The sequence below is a fragment of the Podarcis vaucheri genome, assembly GCF_965113315.1.
Source record: "Podarcis vaucheri genome assembly, chromosome: 7".
Lineage (NCBI taxonomy): Eukaryota > Metazoa > Chordata > Lepidosauria > Squamata > Lacertidae > Podarcis > Podarcis vaucheri.
The window spans coordinates 64,216,714-64,244,048 of NC_138765.1; the positions used below are offsets into that span (position 1 = coordinate 64,216,714).

General features: G+C 41.3%; 1 protein-coding gene across 5 annotated transcripts in view; it reads left to right on the top strand.

Moving 5' to 3' along the window:
• Window positions 1-26,332, top strand: part of ZNF536 (zinc finger protein 536) — a 567,281-nt gene extending 540,949 nt beyond the window's left edge. For 4 of the 5 annotated variants that reach the window (XM_082232846.1, XM_082232848.1, XM_082232849.1 and 1 more), the window contains one exon: window positions 23,461-26,332. In XM_082232846.1, the coding sequence (XP_082088972.1) occupies window positions 23,461-23,696 (236 nt within the window). In that variant the 3' untranslated portion in view covers window positions 23,697-26,332. The remainder of the gene's footprint in view (window positions 1-23,460) is intronic. The other variant, XM_082232850.1, reaches the window with a different exon arrangement.
• Window positions 26,333-27,335: the final 1,003 nt, after the last annotated feature.

Consider the following 27,335-nt stretch of genomic DNA (forward strand, 5'->3'; position numbering starts at 1 on the left):
TTGTGCCCAGGAGTGGAGGCGAAGGAAAACTACAGCTCTTCAGAAAGTGCTGGAGCTCCAATTGCGGGAAAAGGGGGTCTCCCTCTCCTTTCTACCCCCCCCAGCAGATCCTGGCACAATCAAGTACTACCCTGGCCAAGCTTTATAAATAAGCGAATAGGCTGAGCCACTTTGTGTGTGTGTGTGTCCCCCACCACCACCTCAGTCTTTTAGCCCTTACCAAGATAATTGAGTATCATAATGGTGGGAAAGGACCGCAGTCATCATTTGCTGCCTGTCAGGTATCAGTACTCATCTCCGTGTCATCTGTCACCATTGAACCACTCTGTCATCTTTCCCCCAGCCTTCAGCGCTGCTCCTTCTCATCGTGTTCATTATCTCGAGCTCAGACCAATTCCCCCTCCCCGTCCTCCTCCCTCTCTCCTCCCCAGCCCCTGTAAATGCATCTTTGTGCGACTCTCAGTCTTCTGATTATGAATCGATGATCATGTGGTGTAAGAGAGATAGATGGCTTTTAGTTCCATCTTGTCTCCTCTAATTGTAAAATATTAGTTACATTAGACTGTGCCTTTTGATTAATGGAACTTATTTGGAGTGGCCTCTCCCGGCCCTCCCCCCGCTTTCAAAGTCCTCCACTGACTTTTGAGAATTGAGTGATTTCACTTAAAGTAGACAAATAGGTCCTTCAGCAAGGAGATAGCTGAGCTCTAATATCGGAAGGGGGGGGGGACTCGAAGAGACGTTGTGTGTGTGTGTGTGTGTGTGTGAGAGAGAGAGAGAGAGAGAGAGAGAGAGAGAGAGAGATTTAAAAGAAAGGATTCAACTCTGATTAAACACACAGACCGTTTATTAATGCACACGCACCCGTGCTGTTTTGCAAACCCAGCAGTTCTCTTGTAAAGCTATGGAAACCTATGTCTGAAAGCGTTTTGAATGAAATTAGTCAGAGATATAAATTAAAAGCTTCCTGATGTACACAGCCAGGGACGAAGACGGTCAGTATGTGGAAACTTTGATGTATTAGTGGCAGAGACAACAACAACAACAATGTTATCTAAACCTCCCTCTTAGGACACTTTACAGGGTATGCCATCAACAAAGCGTCTTTTCTCCGTACATCTGACACTGCAAAAGAAAAAAGAGGGGGACCTGCATACAGAATTTATTCTTATTTGGCACTATTTGGCCTAAACACGAGACTTATGATAAAGTCCTTGGCTGTACAAATGGTATTGCAGTTGGTGCATCCCCTATTATAAATAATCACTGTCTATCTTTCAGTGTAGATTCAAGGACATGTTCACTTTCAGCCTATCAGTTCAATTAGAAAAGGTCTATTTGCTGTCAATGTCTGTATCTCATGGAAATAAGGATGCACTAGTTCATAAACAAATCAAACTACTGTTTTTTTGTTTTTGTTTTAAAAAAGGCATTGATGAGGGATGCAGCTAAAAGCTGTTGTGGGATACACAGAGGATTAAAAACAACCGCAGCAGCAACTTACGCCTCTGCAAAGGATCTCAGTTCCTTTATAGCAACTTCTGGACCATTATTCCTCACTAATAATCCATTCAATAAACCACCTACATAAGGCCTGAAACAAACTGCTGTCATTTGCATTTGCTATTTGTTAGAAAACAAATGAAATAGTTGCCTTCCTTGCTGGCTATAATCCTGCATGTGGCTACACACCTGAAAAACTCCTGCTGAAATCAATTAGATTTGCCGGCAAATGCTTCCAGGATTGTCAAAGCCTCCATGTCCCAGAGCAGTGTATCTCTGACTACCATGTGCTATAAGCCACAGCAGAAGGCCATCTTTATTCACCAGGGTCCTGGCCAGTAAGCTCCCAGAGCTGCTGACTGCAGTAGAAACAGATCGTGCTGAACCAGTCAGAACTTGGTCTGATCCAGAAGGGTCGTTTCCTTTGCACTTCCAACATTGAAAGACTATCAGAAACAGCTTTTCATGAAGAAAAACACCTGGATGCTAGAAATACAAACTGGGTGAGATAAAATTCCCCGTGCAAAAGTGGGCGGGGAGTGCAATATTTCTTGCCAATATTTCCTACTGTTTTCAAAAGTTGCTCATTGCTACTTCATACATCCTTAACTGAAGTTAAATGGAATTGCATAATTTTGTCATAGGGCATGCGGGCAGAATAAAGTCAGCATAATGGAAAGTGGAGGAGGCGAGAGGGCTCTTGTGGGGAGCCCTGATTGTAGGTTTCCCACAGGCACCCGGGTGGCCCCTGGGAGAACAGGGTGCGGTGCTAGATGGGCCATTGGCCTGATCCAGAAAGCTTTTCTTATCGTCTTATGTTCCTTCCAGGATCTTCAAGTAGTCCAATGCTAGGCATCCAGTCCCAAAGCACAGGTCCGGCAAAAAGAGTCTGTTGGGGAAAAGCTATTGATTTAAAGCACTTTGGGAATCGTAGTTCTGTGAGGGGGGTAAGAGTCTCTCAGGGGCAGTTTCAGAGTAGCGTGACTGGTGCAGTCACACTGGGTGCTGTGCTGCAGGGGGCGCCACTATAATGCTGTAGAACCGAGAGCAAGAGGTGGGAGGGGGGTGCACCAAATTGTAGCGTTGCCGGGGCACTGTTAAAATTTGAGAGCCCAAAGTCTCCTAACTGTAAGCATCCTTAACAAACTACATTTCCCAGGATTCTTTGGGGGAAAACAAAGTGGCATCATAGTGCTTGATATGGATAGTGCAGATGGGTCCTAAGTTAATTAAACTTCACTACAAACTTGCATATAAAATTATGTGAAGGTAAACGCCGACTATGCATAGAAACTATGGCTGCTTCCAAAGACGGAATTTGCCATTGTTATTCAAGTTTGGATTGTTGGAAAACGCTGGGCAAGATTCCGTAGGGCTGCTGCTTAGACAGCTCTTATCCAGCCCCTGGAAGATGAAACAGCTATATCTCTTGTATAGATGGTGGGGGCAATAACATTTTGGCAGAGACATTCTTGCAGTGTGGCTTTCACACGTATTTTATTATTATTTTTAAATGTGACCTTCACACTACGTGGAGTGGCACGTTTCCATTTCATTATTATATCTTCTCTCTCTCTTTTTTGGGGGGGTGGGGTGGGGGGGTTCAGAACGGCTTCAGAGACTATGTTGAAATTAATTGAGCCCAATTACCTCTGACTTCTTTCTCTGTGGTCTTTTTTTAAACCAAGCTAGTGGTCGGATTTGATGATACAGCAAGGTACTTGAAAGAAAGCACCTATACTAATGAGGCTGGTGGGTTGTATCTAAGAGCCTAACTACAGTTACGCTAATTGCATGGCTATCTCCCTTGCCAGGGATTTCTTTATTTGTTTCCCAAATGTTAGCATGAGAATAATTTATGTCAGGATCACCGTGCATGGATTGGGGGAACTTTTACTTTCCCTCCCAAGCTGTGGTCCCAAACTGAAACCATCCTGCACTGCCATTCATGTGAGAAGAACTCCCACGGGCTTCAGTGAGAGCTTTTCTCTATTGGTAATTACAGTGCAGAAGAGACTTTTTTTATTGCAATCACAGCTAGAAAGGGGACACTTAAACCTCACTAGCTATAATACTAATCAGAATTCGCACCCTGTGCCTAGGAATTGTGTTTTTTTTTAAAAAAAAACAACAACACACTGATGTGGCTACCAGGGTGTGACTTAGGCTCTGAGGTGAGAACAGGTGGACTCAGATGGCAAATCTGAAAATTTAGATGTCTCTCCATTTCCCATATATCCAAATTAGTTTTCTGTAAGTTCTAACAAAAATTTGTAATTCTTTTACTGTCCGTTTCTCCTGACGTACACAATTTTGTATGCAGCATTGCCTAATAGATACACATTTTCCCTAATCCCCCATTTTAAAAGTTATTTTCACCAATATATGCATTTTTAGGAACATCGTTGGTCAGAAAACTGCATCTCAAAATTTGGAGAAGTAAAAATTCTGAAGGGTAGCTGTGTGTTTTGGTTTAATTGTTTCTGGAAGTGTGAGTTAGATAGACTCACATAAACCAAACTAAAATTTTCGCCCATTTCTAGGTCAGGGAAGGGGATGTCTCTCTGCTGAGCAGGACTCATATCCTGTCTGTTTTCACAAACAAGGAATCCTTGTGAAATTGTATTAATTCAACAGATTTCTTTTTGTTTATCTCAACATCCCCCAAAATTGTTGTTTTAGACAAGCATATAGAGACCATCCCCTTTTCCCTACTGAGAAATATTTCTAGTCTTACTATAACACTTTTAATTTCAAGAATAAAAAAATCAGGATTCCCCTACTTTCAGTTTGCTTCGATATTTCACTTTGGGCAGACTTGGTGACAATTCTCATTTCCGTGAGATTTAGTCAACAACCTTGAATTTAATCTGGAAGGCCCAAAATACAAGACTGCAGTACTTGAAAAGCAGGAAACAACATTTTAAGCTGCACAGAAGTTTTCTGCAAAGGAAGTGCAGTGTACAAGTTGAAGCTGAGTTTCCTGCTTTGTGAGGTGGTTTGATCCTAAACAAGGTGCTATTTTGAAAGATTTTCCTGTCTCCCTGATCAGGTCTGTTTTCGTTCCACTTTCTGCACAGTGTGGAAGGGTTTGTCTTTGACATTCTAGAGGTTAAAGCAAAAGGAAACAGTAACGAGGCATAATAGGCACATTGCTTAACTGTGGCATCTGTAATGTGGTTTATTGGCTCAAAATATACATAGGCTCGAGCATCTCTCTAAGGCTTCTCTTTCTGTTGATAATATTGAGTCCTGGAGCAGTTGAGGAGGCTCAGTGTTGCAATGCAAGGCATATCTTCCATTCCGTGGAACTCAGAATCTTTCATGAATGATCCTGCACAGTCAACTGGTTGAAGGGGATGTTCAGTGTAAATAGAAGTATTGCCATTGTCAGGGAAGAACAGGGAGAAAAGTGAGTTCAGATTTATTTAGTTGTTTGTGACAACTGCAGCCTGGGTAATGACAAGCAAACGAGACATAGGAGCCAACTCCTAGGGGTCAAGGTCCCTTCGCCCCCCCCCAACTATTTGAAGAGTCGCCCCTCAAAAAGTTGATGGGCATTGCCATTCAACTGGCGTCTGCTGTATCATGTGATTGATTATGTGGAGCAGGGCTTACCTGCCCCCCTCAATATTTTATCTAAGTTGGCACCCCTGGGTGGAAAGATTCTAATGTTTCTTGTGCAAGAGTAGAAAAGGGCTGTGGTTTTTACTCCCTACTTGCGAGATTCTTGAAGGCATCTGGTTGGCCACTGTGAGAAGCAGGACAAGGCTGAACTTGCTAGGCCTTTTGTAATACCCAGCTGGACTCTTCTTATATTCTTTATCTTCACACAAGGGGGAAAATTTAAAGCAGTATATGCATGGTAAAGTAAAGTCCTGGTCCCACTTTTCAGAAATTTGCCTTACACATTTGTCTGCTTTTATAATTACTGATAAATTAATTTGCCATTGCAGTGGCAGATTTGTCTCAAGAGTGCCATAGATACTGAGATTCTAGTCACCAAGAAACCTTCTCTTTACTTCAGGATATATGCAAAAAGTAATAAAAAATAAATAAAAGCATGCTATTAGACTTATGGATGCATCCATATCTGAGGGGGAAATACTGAAGGTTACTGTAAAGTTCTGAAACAGAGGCCAACTAGATGGGGTGAAGACCCTGAAATTTAAGGCAGTATAAAATTAAAATTAAAAAATGCCAATTTACAGAGTTCCTGTAAACTGTTTTTTTAAAAAAAATCTTTTCATTTTTTAACAATTTTATATAGTGTAAGCTACAATAGGTTTTATTGTCTTTAAAAAGAGCATAGCCTGTAACTTCCAAATATCTCTAAGAAGTCCTTCTTTAGGGTTTGAAGTTGAAATCGATAGCTTATCCCTGTTTGAGGCAGAATTTGGCCCTTGGAAGTCTACCTCTCAAGTGGCTGCTATTTGAGGCCATCTTTTGATTAACATGATATTTGAAGCAGACTATGGCTAGAGAAGCAATATATACCCCACTGTTCAAATCCGTGCCACAAAATCCTACAGAGACCTAGTTAATGAAAATCAACCTGCTCCAATCGTCATTGGGAAATACCTCCACTGTTAGCAATCAATTGAGGATGAGTTTGGCGTTTGGAGGTGGGGGCAAACAAAAGCCAAATACACAGGCCGGGGGGGGAGCATCAAAGAGGTTCTCACTCCCAGCCTATTGCTCTATTTAAGGGGCCAATAATTCGGCAAGGTTGTGCACTAAATAATTTGTAAGCCTTCAGAACATGCAGGTTATTGTTTGCGGACAGATGGTGCATCACATTTTACTGCTTATTCCTTCTGTGGTTTCTCATATGTACGACTGATGTGCATTCTGAAGTCTTTGTTTCCTTGCTAAAATCTCTAATCTAAAACAGGCAATCAAGCACACAGACAGTGGTTCAGAAAGCATAATCATAGCTTGAAAGGGAGGGGGGCAGAATCATCTGCAGTTAAAAAGCAGATGTGTTCACTAGAAATGCATGAAGGTTATCAGGAATATCCAAACGGGGCAAATAAATAAAATTAGGGAGCTTTGAAAAATTGTCCCAGCAAATGGCTTTTTTAGGTGGCCAGTTTCCTGAGTAATCATTTATCTTATTTTGATGCGCTGGGCATTAATTAATTATTATTATTACTATTATTATTTAACATTTTCTGCTAACATTGGTTTTTTTTGTTGTTATTATTATTATTATTATTATTATTATTATTATTATTATTATTGAATTGTTATGATTTGGAGATCAACACTGCCCTTGAGAGTTAAATTGCACTGATATAGAGGAAGGAAATGAGACAAACTAACTCAACTCTTTTTTCCCCCTTTCTTCTTTCCACTGATCCTCCCCCCCTTTCTTATTCTGAAGATAGAATTACTGTTTGTAAGCATCTGAAAGTCATTAGAGGCTCCGCAGTCTGTCAGGTGCCGATACAAAGGAACTGCTGAAACCGAACGGGATCCTGTGCAGAGTGCTGGGAATTTGTCATGTGGTGATGAGCAGTTATAATAATATATGAGCAAATCACAAGCATTCTGCAAATTAATCAAAATTCCCCCCTCCCTCTCTCCCTCCCTCCCTCCCCCGGCTTTCTCCCTCGTCTCTAAGAGAGTGGCTTTGCCGGCAGACGTAGGTGAAACAGTTTTACTCACAGATGGTAGCGCTGGCATCAGATGGAATTTATATAACAGTAATTCTGATTTCCTGCCAAAGTAGCACTGAAAACACGAGGGAGATAGTACAAGACAAGTCATGTGGTTTTGCTGAGGTTGTTGTGGGAAGTTTAAAGGAGTGGGGGGGAGGAGGAGGAAGAAACCCCCCTCTCACATTTTCCTCTTTGCATTTTATTGTTTTAGCCTGAAGGGCCAGAAATTGTACGCCGTTCCGCCACGGGCAAAAAAAAAAAAAAAATCCAACACGTCGTCTTCTTTTTTTTATGAATTGTGCTGAAAGAGGGCTTCACAGCTGTTGGAGCTGCTGGCAGGGGGAGAAAGCCCACATGACTTCTTATCATCTCTCTTGCCTTACAAGGGATGAAAGGAGGGAGGGTTCAAGAGGTGGTGGCCTTACATGTTTAAAGGGAGGCAGGGTCGTCCTTTCCAGGAAGCTGTGCCATGTTCACTTTCATTAGACTCCCTCTGGCATAACAAAATAAGGGGAGGCTTTTTTATTTTTATTTTCCGACCGCTCCGCAAAACAGAGACGCAAAGGACATATTTTTCATTTGATGCTGCTTGATGCAATCTGGAGAATGTAGAAACATGCGTCCTCTTGAAATGAGTAGCTCAGTAGCAGGGCACCTGCTTCTGTGCAGAAGGTCCCAGGTTCAGTCCCTGATGGCACTTGCTGGTCCGGCAGGGAAAAAACTCCCTTTCTGAAACCCAAGAGAGCTGCTGCTAGATGGACCGTGGGCCTGACTCTGCAGAAGACAGCCTCCTGTTCTGCTTTTTTAAGCGCTGCACATAAATGGCCTCCAGAAATTCTGGGGCAAGGAAATGGCAGAAGGCAACCACGCCACCAAATTTTGCCAGCAGCAAGAGGGAGCCTCGCCACTGGCTGGCCAAGGATCACGGCCACAGTCTAAAATGCTAAGGATCATGCTCCTGAGCTGCTAAACCTCTGTCCGCGTTCTTTTCCAACGCAAATAAATCCTGCGTTACGATATTCTGCGGCCTCTTCAAATCAATGGCTAAACTCCCATTGAACTGAATACTATCGGACAACAACCATTTATTCTGTATTGATAGCTAGTCTTAATGTTATTGTTCTAATACTTAAAAATGATATTTATGGTCTCTATCTGTTTCTTCCGTTTGGCAACTCTTTAATTAGGACCGCCATTGCTCCAATTTTAAAAGCTTAATTTACGGCGTTCCCCACCACAAAAGGTGTGGTCATGAGCATGCGTTTAGATGGCTCTAAAGGGGGTTGAGACAAATTCACTGAGGAAAACAGTCTGCCAGTGGCTACTCATCATGCCGGCCATGTGCATCCTTGAGTCTCCAGAAGCTGTGTGCTTCTCACTAACAGTTGCTGGGGAGCAATGGGGCACGACTACTGTTTCATGTGTTTCCCAGGGGCATCTCTTTGGCCTCTGTAGGAACCAAAATATTGCACTAGAGGGAACTTTGAACTTATAGAAATTTACAAAATTATGCATGGCATGGAGAGAGTAGATGGAGAAAAGCTTTTCTCCTTCAGAACTCATGGAGATTCAGGACAGAGAAAAAGAAGCCCTCCTCCTTCACGCAGAGCACACTGTTAAACTATGGAACTCACTCCCACAGGACACAGCGATGGCCACCAACCTAGGTGATTTTAAAAGAGGATTGGACACACATTCATGGAGTAGAGGGCTATCAGTGGCCACTAGTCATTATAGCTATGCTCTGCCTCCACATTGCCCATTTGTTTTGGTTTATGTGGCAGCGGTGAGATAAGTGGATTAGACAGAAACGTTACCATGCTTCATTACATCTAGTTGCAGGCATCTGTCATTCCCTGGCCATATATTCTGGACCACATCCAGAAGTAAAACCAAAGGGAGACACTTTTCATTCTATTTACATATTTATTTCTAAAAAAAATATTTGTTTACTGCAATTCATAAAAAAGACACCAGAGCAGTTTACAGTTGTACATAAATGTACAAAATGTAAAATTCCTTCCCCCCCGCAGTCCCCAACTAGGGATGTGAGAAGGCACCATATTCATTCTGCCCTGTATTCGTCACATGCTGCACTGTTTCCATTCCACTGCAATTCATCTTCTGCCAAGTTATGAAGCCGCATTTCTAAATTGGAGTTTTTTGCCAATGCACATCTCTGGATGGGCTTCAAGCAAAACAAAAAAACTATTTTAGGAAAAAGCACTGTTTTTTTCTTCTTGTTAAAGTTAGTGAATAATACCTAGATAATGTATTACGCTGCCATTTATAAATCACTAGCAAGGAGTTTTTGAGGCACCTTACTAAACTGTCACTACAGGTTATGGCATCTTGGGTGGTAAGACAAGTTATAATGTGACAAAATACCAGCTAAATTATTCAACTTTCATAACAAAACTGCATCTCAGATTAAAAAGCAAAAGCTTATTTATTTTAAGTGACACCAAAGAAGCAGAGAATAATATAAGAATCTAGTTGAACTAAGATATTTAGGCAGGCAATACTTAACCCCTGTAAAATGCAGGTGTTCAGCATTCTTGCTACATGGAGATCTGCATGGAATTGGGTCATATTGTTGGGTTGTGTAATACCCGTCTGACAAATTTCACCAGGCTTAGCAAAGCTCTTTTTCACTTAACTTAAAATTGCTCAGATGTATTGACCGAGGAAGAACTTCTACATGCATTATGACTTCTTTTGTAAAACAACAATGATGGCTGGTACCCACTGGGATTGGTAGAGCAGAAAGCAGGGAGGCCAACAGTAGGAGGCGCCAGAGCCAATGGCAGGCGCAGACAATTAACTGTAGTTTGTACCTGTGCTGCTTCCAGCTGTGTTCTATAAGTGCTCAAAATGTTTTTCCACCACCACACATAATTTCCATTTAACCAGGTGGTCTTCTGCATGAGACTAACCTTTCTGCCATATCTGCACAACTTATCTCCCCCCCCCAAAAAAAAAGTGCTGGAGTCAAGTTCCAAGAATATTACATCTTCGGCTGTCCAGGTATTATGCAATCTACATTTGTCACAGACGTAATTATATCTAGTTACTTCTGAAGTTTTGATTACTTGTCTTGAAAACCCTTCTGTCTTTTTACCATTGCCTCATGCAACAATAATTCACATATATATATCGATGACTCATCAACAGATATATTTCACTGGCTTTAAAGAAAAAAAAACTTTAAAATAAGTGATATTTCCTCTAAGGTTTGGTGAGTCATTTGATTAATGTCTTAAAAGTATATATAATATGCAGGAAGATGATGAAATATCTGTATATTAGCAGTCATTTTCTTTATATGAGTTTGCTAGCTTCTGCCCTCAACCACTTTATATTAGCTGCATTTTCAAAAGTCTTTATTCTGTTTTTCTTGTGCCATTGCATTTGTCTTTACAAACTGTGGGAGGCAACAAAGTTAATAAGATATGTGGAAGGAGTCTTTTCTCTTGAAAAAAGATTGAAGCAAATAGTTTTTCTCTTTCCAAAAACTTGGGACAGGATTCATAACTGTGCTATTTGTCCTACAGACTAAAGGGGATTAGGACAGGCAAACCCCATCATCTTCATGCCACTTGGATTGCCTCCAAAATGGAGGAGACCAGCCAGCATGTAAGCTGCCATTTTGAATGTCTCACATTGCCTTGCAGTATAGAACTTGGAGGGCCGCCATTTTACTCATCCACAATGCCACAAGAAAATGCCACCATGTAAATTTCCCATAATTGGAAACCCTGAGGCATTGTGGGGAATTGTAAATAGTGGTTTCCCAGACCCATCCAGCCAGCACAGGGGCTCATGAGAGGCATCAGCACCAATGGGGCACTGAAGCTGCCCCAGAATGTCTTGTGCTGATGCTGGACCTACAGGAGAGTTTGAGACATCATTGCCATATATTACATGCCAGATGTTTGAAGAAAAACACAGCACAGGTAAGGCCCCATATACCTCTTGCATTGCTCTTTAGATCTCAGATGTGAAAATTGAGCACACCATTTCCGGAGTCGCTACTGTGCAGAGTGTGCTGCATATGTATAGTGTAATTTAACGAGAAGGCACATTTGCCTCCATATCCAAAGTGGATGGAGAGCAATTGATGAATGACTAAAAGAGGAAGGTAGAAAAATCCCCCCAATTCCTGTGTTTGTTGGCATCTGCCAATAACAAACACTGGGGTTGAAGTCCAACCACTGCATTAGCAGCACCAAAGGGACCTCCATGGAGAGCAAGTCAGGGCAATGTGTATGGAGGTCCTGGTCTGCCTAGACAACAATATCCCCTCTCGGCCTCGCTGAGGTGGTCCCAAGGAAAGCAGAGAAATATTTTTGGTGCCATCTTAGCTGCAGGAGTTACTGGAAGGAGGCGCACAAGGTACCATCCAACTGTCTTAGGGACTCCACTCTGGATTTGTGGAAGGGCTCCTTAACCTTTTCATCTCTGGAAGATGTCCCACAAGTCAGCAGGTACAGATTGGTTCTCAGGGTTTACTCCCAAAGGCTTTCTCATAAATGAGTATAGTAGAGGTTTAGGATCAGAGTTTTCCTTCTCCTAGATGGGCTACTTTCCCAGGTTAATGAGCTCCACCTGCCCCTAACTTCCCTCAACAGCATGTGCAGAAATGGCATTATTCATTGGACCCACTATTGGTCTTGTACACTCAATCCTCCAGAGCCTGCCTTCGCAAGCAGGAGAAGTCCCTAACTTACTGAGGGTTTGAGACCCATCAGCAACTCAAAGTACACCCATTGAAATTGATGGACATGACTAATGTAGGTTCATTAATTTCAATGAGTCAACTCCAAATAGAATGTATTTGGCTAGGACCATTCTCTTCTACAGAACTGCATAGTGGTGCATTTTGAGCCTTCCAGAAGTCTTGGGTATAACTGGAACTGTCTAGGGATGGCTGAATCAGTCTGTGTCCATTTTCAGTACGTTAACAAATCAATTCTATCCCATATTGTATGAAAATCCATATTTACATATTCATATATATTACAAAATACATGCATGGATACATATTTTTAGCTCGATGTAGTCATTTCTAAATTTATCTAATCCTAAAACACGACAAAGTGCAAGTAGATAATTAGGTACCACTCCAGTGGAAAGGTAAACGGCGTTTCCATGCGCTGCTCTGGTTCGCCAGAAAGTGGCTTAGTCATGCTGGCCACATGACCTGGAAGCTGTACGCAGGCTCCCTTGGCCAGTAAAGCGAGATGAGCTCCGCAACCCCAGAGTTATCCGCGACTGGACCTAATGGTCAGGGGTCCCTTTACCTTTACCTTTAAAACAATACTTCAGTTTGCAATACTGCATTTTGTGTGTGTGGGGGGGATTTGAGGCAAGTTCTGCATCTTCATATGGATGAGTGGGAATTTGAACCCTGGTTTCCCAGGTCCTAGTCCAACACTCTAACTACATCACACTGGCTGCCGAACGAGACTGCATTTTGCCTTTCACCCATTTCAGCAGCTATTTTGATCTAGGCCATTTCAGCCCATGCCAGCCATCTCTTGCGCATGCCCAATGGAACTCAGGGTGACAAAACAGCTGTCCTTGTGATAACTGGGGCAGCTGCCCTTTGCAAAACAGAGCTATTTACTCAGAAGCTCTTTTCAGCTGCTTCTGTTGCCTACGTTCGGACAAATTCTCATCTAGAAAGTTTCCGAAAACTTTCATTACAGATATGTCATTGGCTGGAGCCATCTCAGTTGGTCCAGCAATAGGGGAGCTCTTCAAAATGTATATTGTGAGACTCATAAAGCAGAATGGCTTCATCACAGCCATTATTGCCTATTGGGCAAATGTATTTATTCAGCATTTTTCTCCCCTGTCCATATTATTACGTTCCAGGTCAGAATGGCTGCTTTAGGGCCATTCTGGTCTATTGGGGGATGCAAAGACCATTTTAGAATGTTAGCTGTGGATAGGAAAACTATGCCAAGAAAACTATGCAGAGAGAGGAGGGAAATCTAAATGCATAAGCACCACAATAGCCACTAGTCAGGTTTTCAGTATAAAAAATAAAAGTTGCGGCTCCTTAAATTGCAGGTCATCGTAACTGAAAATGGGAGCAGCCTCTTAGTGCTTTACAGAAGTTGGATCATGAGTCCATCTACTTCACTGCTGTCTACACTGACTGGCAGCTGCTCTCCAGGGTCTAAGAAAAAAGCTTCACCCAGCACTACCTGAATATGCCAAGGGACTGAACCTGGGACATTCTTCACAGAAAAGATACACACACACACAATTTCATCTGTATGCCACCTTTCCATAGTTCAAACCATGCTGCAGACCTTTTCCACCACCTGTCAGCAAGGACAGGTGATGGGGGATGGATCCTCATCTCTGTCAATTCTAACAATTCTAATTGCATCCAAAAAGGCCCATGAGTGCCGTAGTTGGTGTACATTATGATGCACTCGAGGTCCCAAGGGCTGAAAGCTCAGGATGGGGTAGAAATTCAATCCAGTTCTCATCTTTAGATGGACATTGCTAATTTGCACTTCTCAAAACAATCTGCAAACACACAGCTCTCCTTCACAACCCACGCTTCTCCAAATTTTGGAGTGCAGTTCTTCAGCCAAGACACGTGCACAAAAATGCACATAAATTGTCCATAACATGCAGAATGACATACAAAAACAGATGCAAAGGAATATTGCTTTGGAAAAAAATGAACTATGTTTATTAGGCAAAATTGCATATGAAGCCATGTCTATTGGGAGAAATACATGCTAAAATGCTGCAGAATTTTCAAGAGGACTTGTTCTTTTTAAAAAATAAAATCTCAAACTGCTGTGGAAATGGACATATTTAAGATTAAGAGGGGAGAAATGAGAAATTGACAGATTTGTCAATCCCTACTAGAAGCAGGCAAACAGATTAAAAATGATCCAGGAAAAATATTTTTCTATAGTAAAAATATTTACAAATATTATAAAGGGTAAAGGTAAAGGGACCCCTGACCATTAGGTTAAGCCATGGACAACTCTGGGGATGCAGAGCTCATCTCGCTTTATTGGCCAAGGGAGCCGGCGTACACTTCCGGGTCATGTGGCCAGCATGACTAAGCCGCTTCTGGCGATCCAGAGCAGCGCACAGAAACGCCGTTTACCTTCCCACCAGAGCGGTACCTATTTATCTACTTTGATGTGCTTTCAAACTGCTAGGTTGGCAGGAGCAGGGACCGAGCAATGGGAGCTCATCCCATTGCGGGGATTCCAACCACTGACCTTCTGATCGGCAAGCCCTAGGCTCCGTGGTTTAACCCACAGCGCCACCCGTGTCCTAAATTTAGCATGGCTAAATTGCCCTTAGTCTTTTTCTCAGCACAATCTCACCATCTTGTATTCTGAACATTTTTTTTCAATTGAATTGCCCCTGAATTTGGATTTCCCTGCTGGGCTGAAGCAGCCAAATAATTTTGAGCACCACCAAAATAATGATAACGTTAGTCAAAACAAAACAAAACACACAATTGAACGGGGTATACTGGTGTCTTCACATTCCTAATTTCAACTTTTGGGTTTAAAGGGGGGAGGGATGTGTTCTCTTTTGGCCTTAACAGAAAGCTTCTTTTTTAAAAAAAAGTTCATTTCTAGATTATCCTCGCTTCTTTATCTAAATGTTCACATTGCAGAATGTGAATATGTGTGTGTTGTGTTTTGTTTCTCTTTGCATCTGCGTATAAACAATATCTGTACAAATATTCAAAACTATAAAACACATCATAGTGGGAAAAGCAGAAGGATTTTGAGTAATAGACTATTGGCATTTTTCTTTGAAATTACCATTTCTTGCTGTTTTGGGAGAAAGCCATGATTTTGCTGCTATTAGTACACCCGTAACAATTTGGAATTAATTCCTCATCTCAGCCATATGACTATTCTAATGATCCTTTTTACACTCCAGTACAATCCCCTACATATGTGCCTTTTTAGAGCACAAAGACAAATTTCATGGTGGAAATTTATGTGGAATTTGGACACTGATCAAATATTCATAGCAGGACAGAATTAATTTACTTTGATCAAGAAAATAAACATTTTTAATGTTGATTGTCTTTACCTTATCTTATTAGTGTGCATTGCCCTGTAGTCTTCTTAGAATAATGGATGCTTCTTGTTGCCAGTAAATTAGCAACTATTAAAGAGGTCACTTTTTGACTTGTACAAGTATTGGCTATGATTCAGAGCTCTGGTGTGTCGGGACTTCATTTCCTTCTACAAGAAGAATATTGTTATATGTCCTAATTTGAGCATTTCTGCAAAAGGAGAACAGAATCTATTGATTGAGGTATTTATTATATTCCAGCTTCCCGGATAAAAGCCTCCTCAAAATGACTCCCAGCATAGCCAAACCAATACAGTGTAAATTGGGTGTAGTCAATGAGTTTCTCTCCAGCTGTTGTTTTGGACTCCAAGTTCTATCATCCCTGCCCATTGGCCATGCAACTGAGGTTGATGGGAATTGTAGTTCAACAACATTTGGAGGCAACCGCATTGACAACGCCTGGTGTAAAAAATCCCAAAAACAATTTAAAGCTATAAAACAGATGATATTGTTTCTTTTTAAAAAATTAAAAAAGCCATCATTAAAACAAGATAGCATCATAAAAGTACAAAATTTATGCATGGAAAAGACTCAATGTAACTCATTCTCAATTATTCTTATTAAGGTTTGTTAGGTGCAATTTTGTGTTCTAAAAGTATGGCGCTGCAAAAATTAGTTGAAAAGGGTTTCAGTCCATAGAAACGAACTCGTGAATGAAAAAAGAAAATCTCTCTGAGGTGTGCCAACTTGATAATGGTCATTTGGAGATCTGTTAGCAGCAACAACAAAAACCCTTCAGAATTTCAGAACCTTTTCACTTTGATATGCTTTTTCTTGGACTCTGCATTCAAGCACACCGTCTCATGAAACTTAATGTGATGTGATGTGACTGATGCAGGCTGACACCATGTTGTCGCAAAGCAACATATCAGAACGCGAATTTGAAGGAAAACAAAACAAAGCTTTTTCCCCTTCCCTCAAAGGCTAAATTAACATAGTAACATTTTTTTAAAGGGAGGAAAGAAGGTATGGGTATATAAAAGATGGAAATACTTGCTTTTTGCTCTTCCTTTTCCCAAGGGACATTCCTAGAAACCTGTTGCCAACATAAGTCCGCTGCTCCAATAAGGCACGCAGCAATAGCTGGAGTTAACCTAGTTCTTAGTCTTGCAAGTTCTTCCCTTTATCAAACAAAGCATTTTGGCTAACTCAGGTAAACAAGACTCAGATCGACCTAAGATGAAAAGTTGAAAATGAATATTAAGAAGAGGTAATTCCATGCAGATGCAGTAGAAAAGAAAGTAGTGTACTAATAATACAAAATAACACGGATTTCATACTAGTTAAATGTTACAGATTTTCCCCAAACAATCCTGGAAGTTGTAATGCAGTGAGCGCATGGAGGATTGCCTGTTAGAGAATGGTAGTCCTTCTCACAGTTCCCAGGGTTCACTAGGAACTGGCCTTTAAGCAAGTTTAACTCTGCTTGAGGAACTGGATCTTTGCAAAATTTGATACAAACTGACTGACCCACACATCCTGAATTAATATGTAGATTGGAGCATAGTTATGCATGGATTTTTGCACTTTCAAAATGTTTCAAGGCTATTTCCATTTCAGAAAAAAAAATGCAGATACATTTAAAATCTGTATTTTGAAAGAAACGGCACCTTAAAATGCCATGTGGATTTAAATAATCATGGATCAATGCAGAAACACAATGGAAAGTACTCTCTGTGAAGTATAACTGCACTCCCTAGCCAGTGCTTACGAGAGCCACTGAAATGATTGAGTGATTGAGGCATTTTCAGAAAGTCCAAAAAGTGATAGATCACCTTGGTAGATTCATCCTTAAAGTTTGCTACAAGTAGGGACATCAAAAGAGGCTTGGGGGGGGGCAAGTTTCCCAGGAGAAACAAAGTTTAGAAAATGTACATAGGCCAGCCATTTTTAAAAAACAAAAACAAAACACTTTGTACTGCCAGAATACACAGTGTTACATCTGAGTTGCACATCTTTCAAAGGTCCCAGAACATTTGACCATAGTGTCCACCTCTCTTGTTTCCACCTGGCTATTCTGAAGCAGTCTTAGTTGCATGGACTGAGCCACAGGTAATCTTACTTTCTAGAATTGCAGCAGAATATTTGTCTTCTGAACTATGAGAAGCCATTCTCTTAAAGCGACTTTCAAATGATTATATGTTGGAAGATACACCCCAGCTAGTATATATGTGATCTATGACTTGAAAAGAAGGAGCCCGCAGCCCCCAAATCCTCCCCAACTACCATCTGATAAAAATGGTATAAATTACTTGCCTGCTTATCTAGGCCTGGTTATTTTAAGATCTTGCTGCCCACAACCAGTTTTGAGCAGTAATTAATGGACGGTGTTACCCAAGAGAAATGGGCATTCTGCTTTGCCCCCTAGTTACAAGCAAATTGCAGATGTTGTTATCTTTTGTAAGACTGATCTCCAGAATGGTTTTTTTTTTTTGTATGACTGCTGCTGTAAACAACATACCACTTCTTTTGCTCTTACACTTTTTGACCCGCACTGTGTATACATATTTATATATTATTCATACCGGATTAAAAATTGATGTGCTCTTTACTGCTGTTGTACTGCACAGTGACAATACAAATTAACTTATTGTGTACTTAACTTTTCACATGACAGTGATGTGAAATTTTGATGGCCCCCAAAAGTTAGTGATGGAAAAACAAGGCGGCGGAGAGTTGAAACCACTTTCGGGTGCCATTAATGCTTTCCTTGCTTGTTAAACGCAGCTGAATTAATAAGCCCAAACTGTGATATGTTTTGCAGGGATGTGAACATTCAAACCCGTTTGCTGGGAGAATGATACCAAATAGTGAAAGCATTGTGGGGCATAATTAAGTGCTACTTAATTTACACTTATTGGATCCTTCTTTTTAAAAATTGTTTTGAATTAGTGTTAACACTTTAATGAATAAGCGAATCTGCTTGGCAGGTGTCACTGGCATTGCATAGGTAAAGCTAGACTTCAAGTCTTTAATTGCAGGTCCTTAATGATACAATAAGGGATGCAGGTGGTGCTGTGGGTTAAACCACAGAGCCTAGGACTTGCGAATCAGAAGGTCGGTGGTTTGAATCCCCGCAACGGGGTGAGCTCCCATTGCTCAGTCCCTGCTCCTGCCAACCTAGCAGTTCGAAAGCACGTCAAAGTGCAAGTAGATAAATAGGTACCACTCCGGCAGGAAGGTAAACGGCGTTTCTGTGCGCTGCTCTGGTTCGCCAGAAGCAGCTTAGTGATGCTGGCCACATGACCCGGAAGCTGTATGCCAGCTCCCTCGGCCAATAAAACGAGATGAGCGCCGCAACCCCAGAGTTGGTCACGACTGGACCTAATGGTCAGGGGTCCCTTTACCTTTACCTTTAATGATACAATGCAAGGTCTCCTCAGGAGTAAGTCCCATTAAGTTCAATGGAATGTGACTGCCGGGAAAGTGACTGCATGATTGCGGTTTACATTTCTTAGATTTTTATAGCTGTGTGATAAAGTAAAAAGTAACCGAAAACGTTGTAGAGTTATAGAGCTGTAAGATGCAAATGAGTTATGTGGCCATAGTGAATTGTGGGAACTGTAGTTTGTTAAGGGTGCTGAGAGTTGTTGGAAGGACCCCCCCCCCCATTCCTCTAAAAGAGCCACAGTTCCTTGAATGGTTTTAACTATCAATCCCTCTTCCTAGGGAACCCTAGGAATTGTAGCTCTGTGAGGGGAAGAGGGGTCTCCTAGCAACTCTCAGCACCCTTAACAAATCCGAAGATTCTTTGGAGGAAACTATGACTGTTTAATGTGGTATAATACTGCTTTAAATGTATAGCGCAGATGAGCCTCAGATTTAGCAGGAAGAAGCTGGTAGAAGCAACCAACGCTGTGCGGCAGATCAAAGGGGGCTCACAAACAGGAGACACAACTGTTTTGGAGATCAAGGAGGGGGAATGGACTGGAGCTGCCCAATTTCCTTGGCTGAGGAAGGGGTGGCTAGGTAAATGGTCAGAACACCAGAAGAAAAGAGCCCGTTAGATTACACCATGAAAAACTCTGTCTCAGGATGACCATTTAGGATTAGCATGGGGGTATATGAAGGTGACGTCTCTTTTGAGTCATGTGGACTACAGCATCCAAACAGGTTCCCACCCATTGTGCTGATAAGACAAGCCCAGAGTGGGACCAAAGACTGGGAGTATTACAGGTGTGAAGGAGCTTTGAGGAAACCATTGGGTTCAATGTTCAGTAATGTAGTGGTTCTTATTTAAGATTCCTAGTCTTTCTGTGTGGAGAGGCAGTTTCTATGGGGCCCTCTGACTGTGATGCCTCATTAAGAAATCTGATGAGACCAATTCCCAATAGTATGTTACTTCAACAAGTTTTAAACCCATTTATACACTCAAAATATAGAAACTGCTTGTCGTATTCCATCTCTTAAGTTCTGTTTCAGTGATAGGCTGACATATTTATGATAGGCGTGCTTGCATTTGAGGAAAGTGTGTATGAAATGCTAAAGTTAGGGAAAAGAGCATACCAGGATGCATTATATTAGGGGAAATTGCACACAGAAATCTGTATATATCGAGGACTCTTTTTTGTGTTAAAAAATGCAAATTATTTGGAAAATACGGCAAACACAGTTGAAGATTGGAAACAATTATAAACGGGGACTTTGAAATCGACAGATCTGCCAAAGGCTCCAATCTGCAGATGACAGGCAACTGTGCATCAATATTGTTTTCATAATTCCGAACATGGAAAATCTTAACTTAGCCCTTAAAGGGTGCCCGATGTAGAAGTTATGAGTGACGAACAACCAGAATATGCTCCCTTGACTTATTTTTCTGTCTGCCCTACTTGCCCTTTCTTTTGGTTCTTGTTTTTCCATCTGCTCCCTGCTTTGTCCCCTGGTTCAGCTCACTGGGGCCTTTATCTCCATGCTCCTAGTATCTCATCCTACTAAGCTTTGAGGTTTCACATTTGCCACCTGGCTCCATATACTTGCCCTGGAATCTGACGGCGAGGGTTTTCCTCAGCAAACTTATCTTTCTTTTCAGCCCACTGAGCCTTCTACTGCTGACAACTTCCCTCAGCAAATAGGATGTTTGTAGACATCCCATGGCATCACTTCAGCTCAGCCAATGGGTGCCAGAGGTTTCATTGTTGCTGCAATATAATCCCTTAGCACATTACAACATAGATTATATGGGTCTGTGAGGTAATAAGCAGATTAAGCCTTAGACTCCAAAGTGCAATTTCTCCATTAATGGCTTTTTAAAACCCTTCTGCTGAAAATTCCAGAGCTGTACCTACCTCCTGTTTATAATTTTGGTCTCTGCTTTCCCCAGTACTTTTCCTTTGGGTGTGTAAACTGACACTTCACAGTTAGAGTAAACTTTTCCTTCTTCTTCCTTCATCATCATAACTTTTGAGTAGCACTAGATGGAAACACAGACAGGTTTTCACTTGGAAAGGGGGTCAATAATGATTTATTAGCATGTACCTTTCAGCAGACAGGAGTTTGACCTAATGTGTGCAAATGCTGTGCCACATATTCTGCCCTCAGATGTGAGGGGTAGAATTGTTTTGCACAGATCGGGACAATCCAACACACATTGGTCCGAATCTAGGCACAGTGGCGTATTTAACTAGGTTCTACTCAGAGTAGATCAATTTAATGTACCTGAGTTAGTCATGGCCATTCATGTAAACAGTTCCATTTTGAATAGGACCAACATTGGATACAATCCACCAATAGCATTTAAACGTATAGATTTAAATGGAATTAAGCAGAATGCATTATTTGATGGATGGCAGTGAAGAAGTTCCATATGTGCCCATCTGGATCAATGAGTCCGAATCATTTGGTCAGTTCTGCCTCTGCAACATGTCTGCATCCTCTGTGCATGTGTGTAACAGAAAGGGGGGGGGGAATCAGACAGGGGGGAAAGGAGGGGGCGAACGTTGTTCTTCATATGTGATTATTAGGTCATTTCTTCCAATAGCCTTAGCTTTTTATGCAGATGGTCAGGCCCATTTATTTATTCATTTATTTCAGCAAATTAAAGTAAGCTAAGTGCATTTGACCTCAGATGGCCCTGGTCTAAGTTAATTTGAGAGACAAAGCTCATAAAGTTCCAGTAAGACACATCAACAACTTCCCAGCATAGGTTGAAATGTGATTGCGGCAACATAACCTTCCAAGCCAGATGCAGCATGAAGTCTCAGGCTGGCTCAGAATAATCTGGTGTATACAATTTGGTGTATGCAAGGCGGGCCACAAACGCAGCGCGAGAAGGGTGAGCCCCCACTTGTTTCCTTTAGCTGCACACAACCTTGTGAGAACAGAACAGAACCCGAGACTGGAAGGAGAGCCTGCTAGACCAGGTCAATGGCCCATCTATTCCAGACTCTTGTTCTCACAGTGGCCAATCAGATACTGCAGTGGGAGGCCCTCAAGTAGTACCCAAACACACAGGAGCCTTCTCCCCTCCTGCGGTTTCCAGCAACTGGCACTCAGAAGCATTGCTGCCTCCAACTGTGGAAATACAACATAGCCATTGGGGCTAGAAGCCACTGAGAGTCCTCTTCTCCATGAATTCGTCCAAGGCTCTTTTAAAGCCATCAAGGTTGATGGCCACCACTGCCTCGTGTGAGGGGGAATTATGTAGTTTAACTATGCGCTACGTGAAGAAGTACTATATTTTACCTGTCCTGAGCAGCCTACGGTAGGAACGAATTCCACAGTTGACCCAAGGACTTCTTTCTTAAGCCACCAACATTCATCTTCAACGGGTGTCCACAAAGTTCTAGTGTTAGGAGAGAGGGAGAAGAACTTTACTCCATCCACTCTCTGCGTGCTATGCATCGTGCTATGCATCAAACGTCTATCGTGTCGCATCTTACCTGCCTTTCACCTAAACTAAAAAATATTAACTCCACCTCTGTAACATCCCTTCTTGTTTCTGTTCTTCTCTAACAATTGAACACCTGAGTGTCCCTCTTCCACTTGAAGAAAAAAGAAAATCGAATTCAAATTAAATGTGTGCCATGGCATTAAAATTCCATAAAACTAGTTTATTGAAATAGGCTGCAAAATGACATTCAATTGTACGTGTCGTTTCAGTATTATTTACAAAGTTACATATTTACAAGGTACTGGGGATTGGCTGTTGCTTTTTTTTATTTTAAAAAATCCAATAGTATGCAGCGGCCTCTTTCACAAAGCACAGGAAGTTTCTACCCGGCTTAGGGAGGGAGGCGCAATGCTCAATGCTCACGTGCAAGACGTCATGATGTCACAACACCACATGGATAATATCGACCCCCACACCCCTCACAAACTGGTGCCTCTGCCCCTAACTGTTCCACTATGAAAAATTTCACTGCACGCCACTGACAGAATGTATTTTTGACGCCTATATCCTAGCACTGATCCACAGGTGACTTTCTAAGGTGCTAAAGTCATGGCAGGGAACGCTGTGTATCCTGAATCTCAAGATGTGTGGGAGGGGGCACAATTAGTGTGAAATTTGCCCAGTCTGTTTTGAAAATAGCAGAGCCAGAGAGGCCCTGTGTCTGGCCAATTAAATCCTGTAAATTTCACATCCTGGGATACTGAGACACGGCAGTACCTGTGAGAAGACTGTGGGCTTGCGTACGCACCATACATTTAAACACTCCCTCAACCAAGAATCTTGGGTACCCCTTACAGAACTACAGTGGTAACTCGGGTTACATATGCTTCAGGTTACATACGCTTCAGGTTACAGACTCCGCTAAGCCAGATATAGTGCTTCAGGTTAAGAACTTTGCTTCAGGATGAGAACAGAAATTGTGCTCCAGCGGTGTGGCAGCAGCAGGAGGCCCCATTAGCTAAAGTGGTGCTTCAGGTTAAGAACAGTTTCAGGTTAAGTACGGACCTCCGGAACAAATTAAGTACTTAACCTGAGGTACCACTGTACAGTTCCAGGCACCCTCAACGAACTGGTGGTCGGGCAGAGCTTTAAATGTATAGGGTGTAAGCAGAAAGGTGCTGTATGATTCAGTCCACATATAAGAGAAGGGGATATTTGTGTTTTTACATTATTCCATTCTGTGAACTGCACTACAGAGGCTGGGTGGCGGGGAACCCCTGCAGACCTGAGGAAATGCTAACCCAATGTTTGTCTGTTGCACAGGTCACCGGCCTTTCCAGTGCAGATACTGCCCCTACAGTGCCTCTCAGAAGGGAAATCTGAAGACCCACGTCCTTTGTGTCCATCGCATGCCTTTTGACAACAGCCAGTATCCAGACCGCAGGTTCAAGCGCTCCAGAGTTGACGCCGAAGCTTCTGGGAATTCCGAGGAACCTGGAGCTGTCAAACCTGGGAGCTCGACAGAGTTAACGGAGGAGGGCAGCCAGGCCCAGGAGTAATGCCGCAGAACAAATCAATCTGTATATTGCAATATTATTTTACACAGTTTTTTAGATATGCATTTCGGGTAACACAGAGAGTTTGCTTAACTGCCTTCTGAGGAAAACAGATTGTGTGCAAATTCCCAGAAGCGTGCAGGATGTTTAAGACATTAAAGACACACACACACACACACTAAAAAGAGAAAGAGGGGAAAAACAACAACAACCAGCCCTTGAAAATGGCTGTTAAACTGTTACCTGGCAACAAGTACTTCCAAACAATGTAGGTGGAGATAAATCAAGTGGGTGTTGTTTTTTCTTCTTCTTCCCCCAAATGTGTGCAGGTTGCAAGATATCTGTGTCTGTGTGTGTGTGTGAAAAATACTGAAATAAAGGGCGCATTTCTAACACTAAAGTGGTCTTTATCCAGAAAGAATGCTCTTACCAGAATATCTATCTATATATCTATATCTGTGATACCATCTTCCTGATTTAATGTTGCCTTGAAGATTGTGGGAGTGGGGAAGTGTGTGTGTGTGTGGGGGGGGGGTGTTCCTGTGTTTTCATTGTTGAAAACACCTTTTTAATATGACACCGACCGCTGCCATTTGCCTAGCGTCGTAATGAGACGTGTTGGTGGAGTGAGGTGGTGCCAGGCTGACTGGAGCTGTCCCTGCTGAGAAAATCAATCCAAGTGGTGCTCCAACTCTGCACTCTCAGAGAAATTTTAGACGGCCCGTAAGCTACAGTCAGTGCTGACCTGTATTGAAAAGGATTGTGCTGTTAACATTTTAATTTCTGAAATATATATATATATAGATATAGATATACATATTATATATAGCGAAAGACACACACACAGAGAGAGAGACGGCCAAATGAGTCAAGGATTAGAGCAGAAAGGGGGGGATCTGCAGGCCAGCAAAACACTGCAGTTAATTGTACAATGTGGTTTTTCGGGGGGGCTGTATTTTTCTTCTTTTTTTTAGATGGACTTGCAGTATTGAGAGAAATGTTGTTTCCCCCCCCCTTCCTATTTTGTTCCTTTTTAATGAAGTAGGTTGCTATAGAGAGATTTAGAAATACAATACTGAAGGAGCGTGCTGGATAGAGAAACTAGTTAGCCTTGTCTAGAGAAGATACCAGTGCAAAAAAAGGAGAAATAATTATTATTCAATAGAAAGTTGGTTTCTTTTCTTTTCTGTTTTTTTTTTTTTAAGAAAGGGGGGGGGGGAGACGAATGAAAGATTCCCCAGGCAAGATTAGTTTTTGTTTATTAGGGTGCTGTTGTTATTATTCTTTTTTTAAAAAAAGTGTTGCAGACATTGTGCAGGACAGTGTATTTTGTTTTTTACTGGAGAAATCTCTTTTCAAGCAATTTGACCTAAAATATGAATCCAGACATCCTGCCCCTTGTCTCTAGTGAAAGGGAAGAAAAGATGAAGGACGAAAAATGTGTTAGCTAATATTTCTTTGTTTTTTTGTAAGAAAAAAAAAGCGTGTTCTATATTTTTGCAGATTTTAGCTTTTCTACTAATTGGCCCCTTCCAAATTTAATCCTGTCGTTTCCCACCTAGGAAGCTTTGGAGAGATTATAATGAAAAACATGACTGAGGAAAAGAAAAAGATAAATGTAAGAGAGCCAGTTAATGGCTTCTCCTTACACCCACTTGAGTGGCAAAAGATTTTAGCCTTTTCATGTACTTCCTTTGAGAGAAGCAAAATTGGTGCTGTTTAAGATGATAGAGAAGTATTAACTTCTTCTAAAAACAAAATCATTCAGACTTTAAAAAAAAATGTAAGTAAGAAAGAAAAAGTCAATATATATCCTTGCAGGCTGGGAGCACAGAGTAAAAAACCCCAGGGCCTTAAAAACTTCAGCTCTGCCTACAGCAGTTTACAAAAAACACTAAACTGCAATCAATGTAAATAAAATTCGTAGCGCTACCCTGAGACTGGAAGAAAGGAAAGAGATTCTCAGGCTAATAAGAAATACAGTTTGCATACGCTGTCAGGAAAAAAATTAAAAACGATACCATCCAAGTGAAGTTTCAGTTAAACTGAGGTCGCTGTGTAACTTAGACCCCCGTCTGGCAGAGGGCAAGCTGCTTTTCTCATTTTTGGGGAGATATTTTTTTTTTCCTAGTATAGTTCTCACTGCCTTACTTAAATCAAGTTGATAAACTTAATGCAACTGTTTCTCATGATCCTAGGTAAAGGATTGAAATGTAATTGAAGACTTTCTGACTGTAGTAAGCTTTAGGATTTTAACTGCACTACCGTGTTTGGTGACTGTGTTTCGGTCGCTTGCTTTTGTGTGTTTGCGCCGCCTTCCGTATCTTAGCGAGAAAAAAAAGAGGAAAAAAAAAAGATTCCACATTCCATTTTCTTGCACTTTTTTGGAGCTCTTTTCAGTATTCTTTTTGTGTCTTCTGAGCATTTTCAGATACGACAGGCAATAATTCCGTTTGTGACACTGGAAATTCCTCTCCCGTTCTTTGTGATGTGTGTGTTGAATCCATTTGGTCTGGTGCTACTGTCCCTATCTTTTGCCTCTGACATCAGCCTCCCCCCCCCCATTTTTTTCCAGAACATTTGTAACTTGGAATACAAACAAGTGACAGGAGCAGTGAAACATTGTCAGTTTCTGAATATCATCATGCTTCTCATATCTAAACATGTCAAGTTTTTTCTCTGTAACTTCTGTAGTCTGTGATATTGGTCAAAATACTGTCTACATTCCTACGCAAAGGAAGAAAAAAAATCTGTCTTGGAGAAAATCTGAGATCAATAGAGTAGAGGATTTTGTTGCTATGCTTGTAACAATTAGGGAAAAAAACCTTTGTATTTAAAGTTTATTCTTGGTCATTATTTATTATTATAATACATCAGTTGACAGAACTTTATTCTGGTATAGAAGTATTAAAAGTTGTTTCCCCCCCAGCAAATGACTGTTATTTCTTTCTGCTGTTAGAATAAAAATGTCTTTGAAATGGTACAGTTTTAACCAGTGTTTTACGCAATAAAACCTTTACCTCTGGGGGCAGAGAGAGAGAGAGAGAAAGAGAGAGAGAGAGATGTTTTCCTACTTTGCTTATATTTAATAGGAAGTTACAGACATAATTTTGCTTCAGCTTTTGTCAGATTTGAGAAAAAAAATGTCACTGGAGTCACAATTGTTAGTCAGCTACCAGAGTGTTAGGCAGTTAAGCTGAGTGTTTGATCAATCCTCTTAGTATTATGGAACAAATCTATAAACAGTATATACAGATATATATATTATATGTGTATATATATTGTGCTTAATTAAAAGACTGTTGAAATCTGTTTTAGTATGTAGTAATAATTGTTTTCTATAATATTGATTATGTGCAAGGGGCAGGGGTAAAGTATGTGTATAAAGTCACATTTTTCACATAAAATAAAACATTTGTTTGCATAGGTCCTACATTCAACTTTGGAAAATGGTAACATTTCCTATAAAGGCGCATGCAAAAAGACGACACCCTTCTGTTTTAAAGGACTCTCCAGAGCCACCCTGTTCTATCAGATCAGATCTTGACTACCTCCTGTTGAAAGGAGTAATATCCAGTAATTCAGGACTTCCAAATGAAAGGAAATGAAATTGAATGAGCAGAGAAAGATACAAAGAACACA